This window comes from Centroberyx affinis, unplaced genomic scaffold (genome assembly GCF_046629955.1).
Source record: "Centroberyx affinis isolate AG114_WGS23_722 - 3 ecotype Tasmania unplaced genomic scaffold, CSIRO-AGI_Caff_v1 ptg006294l_1, whole genome shotgun sequence".
NCBI classification, from domain to species: Eukaryota; Metazoa; Chordata; class Actinopteri; order Beryciformes; family Berycidae; genus Centroberyx; species Centroberyx affinis.
This window is the reverse complement of record NW_027283199.1, coordinates 42,285-50,956: the sequence shown is the minus strand read 5'-3', so window position 1 is coordinate 50,956 and position 8,672 is coordinate 42,285. Positions and strand designations below refer to the sequence as shown.

The 8,672-nt window shown below is 42.3% G+C and overlaps 1 protein-coding gene across 1 annotated transcript; it reads right to left on the bottom strand.

The window, feature by feature from the left end:
• Nucleotides 1–127: 127 nt before the first annotated feature.
• slc2a8 (solute carrier family 2 member 8) lies at nucleotides 128–8,666 on the bottom strand (the record flags this gene model as incomplete). The annotated part of the gene is made up of 7 exons (XM_071512450.1): nucleotides 8,324–8,666; nucleotides 6,996–7,158; nucleotides 5,818–6,024; nucleotides 4,172–4,271; nucleotides 1,542–1,753; nucleotides 505–654; nucleotides 128–236 (listed from the first exon to the last, which is right to left on the bottom strand). Coding segments are annotated over exons 1-7 (1,039 nt in total), but the record flags the coding sequence as incomplete, so codon positions are not given.
• Between the last annotated feature and the right edge of the window lie 6 nt (nucleotides 8,667–8,672).

The following is an 8,672-nucleotide window of genomic DNA, read 5'->3' as shown; positions in this document are numbered from 1 at the left end:
AAGACTATTTTTGTTGCTGGAAGGAAGAGGGACTTTAATTATGAATTATGTATTTCGGTTGTTATTATTCGGCTTCACAACTTGAACTGTTTAAAAGGCAAAAATAAATAATCCTTAAAATAAAAACCTGAGATGATGAGAAGGACTTTCCTCCCGGCCTTGTCCATGATCAGCGCGGCCACTCCTGTGAACACGACCTGAGCCACAGCCACGAACACTGTGGCCAGGTCGCTGTCCTGAGGCACAACACACACACACATCAAGCCCAGAGCTGTCAGTCATCCTTTCAGAAAATGTTACAAAAAGTGCTAAAAGTTTCTCATTCCATCATACAAGATATCCAGTTGAGTAAAAGTCAGATTATATAGAATAAGGCGCTTTGAAGAAACAGATTTATCCAAAGGTATTCCAACAGAAGACAAAAATAAACAGCATCACAAATCGGAAGATATCAAAATCTGTGCTAACTTTCCCTGAACAAATAAAGGTTTGAAGCCTCCTTACCTTAAAATGCGCCTGTTCGAATATGTTCTCGGCGTAGAACATGATGGCGTTGATGCCAGTCAGCTGCTGGAAGAACATCAGCATGACGCCGATGCCCAGAGGCTTGTAGACACCCGGGTCCTTCAGGTCTGCAGCCTGGAAGCTGGCACCCTGAGGTGGGCAGAGACCAGAACCGTCAGGTGACACATCCACTCTGCTCATTAACATAACTCTTTAACATTCAGTCAGCAAGTCTCCTGACCATCCCAGGCTGGGGACACACTACACCAGTGACTCTCAACCTTTTTCATATCAAGGACCCTAATTTAGTCCACATTAGAGCCACAGACCCTCATTTAATGAGATTTTGTCTCTCGGACCCAAATCTGAGAATATTTTTATTGTCAGATATGATTTTGTTCAGTATCCCATGACTGTCTGTATTGCATTTAGAGAGATAACAGAGAAACTATGTATGTCTGATATATACTATCAGAACAGTCATTCTGCTACATTCTCTAACTGTGTTAACTTCTTGTAAATGAAATAATGGTGAAGTTTAACAATTCATCAGTTTGCTGGGGACCCCCCGGAACCCCCTCAAGGACCCCTGGTGGTCCCCGGACCCCACGTTGAGAACCGCTGCACTACACGACTGAATAGACTTTCACGCTTAAAACTTGTTGACGTTGTGGCGGAGCATAACCAAAGTGCAAACCAGTGGAATATCAGGGAGAAAAAGGCACTTTTATTGGATGGGAGGGGATGGGACCTGTTCAGAAATCTGTGATGTTTTTATAGGTTGATATTTTCATTTACACCCACTGGTGCAGGCAGGTCGCTATTAGAGATACACTGATTTCCAGGATGTAAAGTAAAGTAATGGGAGTTCATGGGGACTTAACGACTGGTTTTAAATGATGATTCACTGATCCCCTGTCGAAGTGCCCTGGAGCAAGACACTGACCCGCTCACTCACTGTAATCTGTTTTAGATAAGACATCACCAAGCCGCCCGGTGGACCCCCCTCACCTGCTCGTCTGGTGGACCCCCCTCACCTGCTCGTCGCTGGCGTCCTCGATGCGGGCGCACTCCCACTCCACCGGGGCGTCTGGGCCGCGCAGGAAGCGCAGCGCCTCCTCGGCCTCGCGCCTCTTGCCCTGGGACAGCAGGAACCGGGGCGTCTCCGGCATGAAGCACATGAACACCATCATGAGCGTGGGAGGGACCGAGCTGCAGATCGCCAGCCAGCGCCAGTCCAGGAAGAATCCTTCAGATCAATACAGCCACAGATCAATCCAAACATGTAATCCATACTCTGTCCCACAGCTCTCACTCCTACAGTCCGACTCATGGGCTTCTTGTCTATATGAATATGAATGACGGTATATTTTGGTCTCTTGTTGTTTATGAACTCGCTTGCCTTGAACTGCCCCTTGAGGGATGAATTAAGTATTTTGATTGATTGATTGACTGATTGATTGAAATTGACAGCTTGTGAAACTGTGATGGACAAGAGTCTCATTAGTGATTACTGCAGCAGAATAACATGGAGCTGATATCACCATTCATGTTCCTGACAGCAGAATAACATGGAGCTGATATCACCATTCATGTTCCTGACAGCAGAATAACATGGAGCTGATATCACCATTCATGTTCCTGACAGCAGAATAACATGGAGCTGATATCACCATTCATATTCCTGACAGCAGAATAACATGGAGCTGATATCACCATTCATGTTCCTGACACAACATACGGATTGTCGTATTTTTGTATTCCGATATATTGAATTTCGATATATCAGGGGGCAGATTCCGCCCCCTCACTTTTGATGGATGAAGTTAGCAAGTTACACTATGGATAAATGAAAGTATATATAAATAAATAAATACAATTATAAATAGATAAATAAATGTGTGAATAAATGAATAAGTAAATAAATAAATGAATATACGAATGAATAAATAAATATAAATATATATATACAAATGTGTAAATATATAAATATATAAATATATATAAATGAATAAATAAATAAATACACAAATAAATTTAACATTTATATATTTAATGTCTCATTTAATTTGTGATTTATTTATGGTGACAATTAAGCATTAAATCACATAATTATTTATTTATTCATTATTTAAGCATTTAGTTTCGGCCCTTAAAACCCTCTATAGTAGACAGGATGTGAATCTCCTGACATAACGACTACGGCTTAACGATTTTGAAAAAATATCTAATTGTGATTATTTTGACTGATATTGCAATTGCGATATGATTTGCGATATTAGAGGGAATGATAATTTTTACATCATTATTCTAATTTTCATTGAAAAACGTTTTAAAATGATTACGGTGTGATTTTTGCGGGGATCTGTACCAAACAAAGATGTTTTCTCAAGTCTGTAGAATATGATGTGTAGGCCAGGACATCTCTGCAGCACCACAATATTTACTTTAAAATGTTATTTTGACACATTTCACCTTTAACAAATATTGCGCCTCCTGCGATTTGTAAATTGCAGTAGGCCATATTGTGATTTCGATAAAATTTCGATTAATTGTTCAGCCCTAATAACGACCTCATTATCCGGGTTTACACATTCAAACAGCCTGACAGCTGAATTCCTTTGTGTCTGCTTCATCTGAGCAGCATCCTCTCCTGCAGCAGCACACAGTGGCTTCTATTGAGATTCTAATGAGTAAACACGGGTGGCATGCTGCTAACAAGATTAGCGAGGGCAGCTGTCTCCCTGCAGCTCCCCGCCACCGGGAGGAGAGACAGGAATGTGATCGTGATCGTGGTCGCATCACATGACGGACAGGTTTTGGTCGCCATTGGCCGGTTCTTCTTCACGGCCTTTGATCGGGGCTTTACAACAGAGCTTAGGGAACTTCTAATTTCTTGCCGAGTCACCTCAAATCGAGTCACATGCATTTCTACAGTGCTTTTAACACAAAGCGGTCTGTCACATTGTCACAAGGTGTTTTACAGAGCAACAAAGGGAATCAATACAGATGATTACCACACAGAGCAAAGATATCACAAATCTGTTGACAGGAGGGCAGATCTGTGGTTCTACACTGTATGGTAATTTTTATTTATTTAACCTTTATTTAACCAGGAAAGTCCCATTGAGATTAAGAATCTCTTTTTCAAGGGAGACCTGGCCAAGACAGGCAGCAGCACAAATAAAAACACATAATTACACACAGAAAACACAAAAGGAGACAAAATTAAAAAGAACTAACCAGGTAAATTAAAAACATTGACATCTTAAGGAAACTGCCTATAATTCTTTCATTTTTGGATTTAAAAGCATGTAATGAGATTAATTCATTGAGTTTCAAGTCATTCTGCAACATATTCCATGCCGAGGGTGCAGAACACACAAATAAGTGTAAGTAAAGGTGGATGTCATAAAGTTGTAGGATAGATTATGGAAAACTCCTTGAATGATTTACAACTTGTAAACTGCTGTGTCGGAGGAACCTCGCAGGGCTTTTGCTGTTTTTCTGACTTGAATGGAAACTTTAAACACTACTTTATGTGTTTAGTGAGTTTCATGACCTGTGGGACCAGTCCAAAGACCAGTCCAAAGACCAGTCCAAAGACCAGTCCGAAGTTAAAGCAACACTCGAGGACGCCGGTAGAACTCACAGCCGGCGTACGTACCTGTGAGATACGCTCCCATGATGCCGAGCACCACCATGAGCTGCACGCAGGAGCCGATCGTCCCGCGGACTCGCTCGTGTGCCATCTCCGAAATATACAGCTGACAAAGAGGAAGTGAGGGGGGAAAAAGTGGAAATTAAGTCACACAGAAAGAAAAATACCAGAACAACAAAAGTTAATGAAAGCGATGGGAGGCATTTGAACTTATATTTTAGCCATTTAGCAGATGCTTTTATCCAGAGAGACTTATATTCACATTTTATACATTTTAGAGATTTAGCTGATGCTCTAATCCAGAGAAATACATAATGAGTGAGCAGGTAGGAGTTCAGTGTTGTTGAGGAAGAAATAGAAAAGCAACATTCCTACATGCTCATGTAACATGTGACCTTTGACCCATATTTACACCTTAAGTGCCTAAAACTCAAGAACCCTGAATCTGCTTCACTGTTATAACATTAAACTCTACAGTAACATCTTGTGTGTTTCTCACTGAACTGAGTCTGGAATGTGCAAACGCCCAAATCAAGACAGTGGAGACAGTAGAGACAGTCTGGACAGTAGAGACAGTAGAGGCAGTAGAGACAGTAGAGGCAGTAGAGACAGTCTGGACAGTAGAGGCAGTAGAGACAGCCTGGACAGTAGAGACAGTAGAGGTGGTAGAGATTGTCTAGACAGTAGAGACAGTCTGGACAGTAGAGACAGTAGAGGTGGTAGAGACAGTCTGGACAGTAGAGACAGTAGAGGTGGTAGAGACAATTTGGACAGTAGAGGCAGTTGGACAATAGAGACAGTAGAGACAGTCTGGACAGTAGAGACAGTAGAGACAGTCTGGACAATAGAGACAGTAGAGACAGTCTGGGCAGTAGAGACAGTAGAGACAGTCTGGACAATAGAGACAGTAGAGACAGTCTGGACAGTAGAGACAGTAGAGACAGTCTGGACAATAGAGACAGTAGAGACAGTCTGGGCAGTAGAGACAGTAGAGGCAGTCTGGACAATAGAGACAGTAGAGACAGTCTGGACTGTCTGGACAATAGAGACAGTCTGGAGAGTAGAGACAGTAGACAGTAGAGACAATCTGGACAGTGGAGACAGTAGAAATGGAAAACTACCTGTACTAAGCAACATTCCTATATGCTCACTTAATATGTGACCTTTGACCCATATTTACACCTTAAGTGCCTGAAACTCAAGAATACTGAATCTGCTTCACTGTTATAACATTAAACTCTACAGTAACATCTTGTGTGTTTCTCACTGAACTGAGTCTGGAATGTGCAAACGCCCAAATCTCATAGAAACACTGACAAAATAATAACTTGTTGTCCTCTAGAAGAAGCTGCTCACCTCTTATTACACAGCTCCTTAAAGTGCTACAACTATAATTATCATTGGTGGTTCAGTCTTGTTCACATGACCTTATACTTTTTTTTACCAATAGCTTTATTATTTTCTATCTGTATTGAAATAATCATGAATATTCAACACTATAAAACTCAGTGTAATCATCCAGACTTTGAGTTCCTTGGCTCCCAGCCTGCAGATTGAATAAACCCATCAAACAGTGACAATATTGCAGCTTTAAGTCTCCAAAACAACGACATGTGAAGTTTTCATCTTCGTCACCGGACGGCGGGACTCACCGGGACGACCAGCGAGGTGACGCCGCTGGCCAGGCCGGTCAGCACGCGGCCCAGGTACAGCATCCACACGTTCTGAGCCGCGATGATGACGGTGAAGCCGAAGACGAAGGGCAGCGAGCAGAACATCAGGCTGAGCTTCCTGCCGATCTTCTCCACCATCCAGCCGCCCAGCAGGCCGCCCGCCGCCGCCCCCACCGTCACGATGGACTGGGACACACACAGCACAACACTTAACTGGTGTCCTGATCTGGATGTTCTGATCTGCTCTTGCCTACCTTGTGTTTTTCGGTATGCTTGTCCTATATAATTTTGTTAACCATTGATTGTGTTTAGTTAGATCTAGCTAGACACATTCTCTGTAAAGTCCTCTGAGACATGCTTGTGATGTAGGGCTATATAAATAAACTTGACTTGAGCCACTTCTGAGTGCAACATTAGAATAAGTTCAAATTCTTTGATCTCCAACATTTCAGGCAGCCAACAGAGGGCTTTCAGGTGATGTAACACCCTCTCTGGCGGCCATGTTGGAGGTCCTCAGCTCTTGGAACAGAGGCTGTGAACAGCAGACTGTGTTTCTACATGAACAACATGGCCGTCTGAACAGAATTCAGTAGCTATGGATAATTATTTTGCTGTGTTTTATCATTACCAGTGATAAAACTGATCAATTTTGCATTTATATAATGTTAGCTAACCATAGTATCTGGTCAGCTAACCATCACTGTCTTGCGTATGTGTGTGTGTGTGTGTGTGTGTGTTCGGGGGGGGGGGCACATTTATTACTCTGACACATTTATTACTCTGAGATGTATAGAAGTAACAGTGAAAAACTGAAATGATAAGTTTTTGCCATTTCGCCACAGTTTCTAACCAGGAAATCAACCCTGTTTACCTGCCATTTAGATTTTGTGCCACTGTCTACATACACACTGAACTTAAGTGAAACAAGGCAACAGTAAACACAAATGATGCAGTCTCCTTTTGGTCCAATCTGTGCAACTTTAAAAAAAAAAAACCCATTATGGAGCAACAAGATGCATCATTCCTTTAAGTTTTGTGAAAATCCATTGAGTGGCAGCTGAGATATGCTGTGTGTGACGGACAGACAGACAGACTGGGCCCATGCAGAGTGTGTTTTGCATAGAGACATGTGACATTAAAACACGGTGACATCATACCCCGAACCAGGAGGCCTGGTCGTCGTCCAGCCGCAGCCTCGGGTCCGGGATCTTGGAAAGTTCTGGGATAGCCGGGGAGCTGTAGCCCAACACGAAGCCGAAGCTCATGGGTCCCAGGACCGAGACGAAGGTCGCCAGGTACAACTTCCCATTCCTCACTTTGCTGCGGAAAGAGGAACAGGGACAGTGTGAGGTAAAGGTCAGAGGTCAGTGTGTCCGATCTGATGGGAGAACAGAGTTTAGTTTATTGTTCAGTTGGATACTTCAGTCTGTTTTGACTGAAGAACTGTTCTTTGCTATATTTTATAATTATTACCTGTAGAAACTGGCCAGTGATGGTGCCATGAAGTTAGCAGTGAACAGTCAGTCAGCAGAGAAGAGTAACCTGCCTTTAGTTTATTCATGCAATTTATTTTGTAAAGTTTTTCAAATTAAAAGCACCTAGTTTGAACTCTTTGTCCTCTCTGCATGGGAAAGATCATAAGGAACAATGGTCTCTTTTAATCTGAGTACATTTTAAATGAGTTACTTTTTACTTTTACTAATGTCCATTTTTACACGTACTCCAGTACTACTCAAGTACAAGTACAACATTTTAGTAGGCTACTAGTACTACTTTTGGTAATCTTTCCACTCCTGTTTAAACAGATGGAATCTGCACCTTAAACCTCAAGGATAATAAAATACAGTTGAATGATTATTTTCATGGTGGTGTGTGTGATGCCACCAGAACGAATAGTGAAAAAGTACTTGAACACACTAAGAAATAGGGCTGGGCGATAATTCAATATTATCGTTTATCGTCTTTCAGCGGAATCATATCGTGATGATATGAAGATATTTTAATATCGTAACACACATTTCTGCTGTCTAAATTGATGATGACAAGCAAATTTTACTTAAAAACTCTCATAAAATGAGGTATGGCAGGAATATTATTTGAATATTTCTGTTTTGTTTGACATCACACTTGACATTACCATTCGGTTCAATGAGATGAACATTCATTTGATTATTTAACGTGATTTTGCATACATGAACCATATTGTGATATATATTGATATCGAGAAAATTCCTTATGATTATCGTGATACTCATATGATTTCAACCATATCGCCCAGCCCTACTAAGAAATATGGGTCATTGCTGAGTAAGCAGTTATATGTAGTAAACACCCACTGACATGGATGAATCATCTGTGTGGCAGAAAGCTGCTTTTGCCACACTGCTGCATTACAGATATAATTCAGCTCCCTGTGTGTGTTGGTCATGCCTTATTACAGAGTGCGTACTGTGTGTGTGTGCGTGTGTGTGTGTGTGTTACTCACTCCAGATAGGCATCCTGCTCGGACCTCAGCCCGCTGTTTGCCTCCTCATCTCCCCCCTCTGCATCCAGCAGCCGTCTCCTCTCGTCCTGGATGTCCATACCGACACTTCTGTCTCCTGTCGCCCACCTTCCCTTACATGGACCCCGGGTGAATCCAGCCGAGGACCCGAGGGCAGCACGGCAGCGACCGGCAGCCTCGCTCCGACACAAACACTGAATCACAAATCACCTAAACACATGTATGCTGACCGCAGGTATCACGACATAGCGTCCACTTCAACTACAAATGTCTCATATTTGCTCTGTCAGAGGTTTTCTGCTCCCCCGCCGGTGGCCAACTTGCTTTGTCA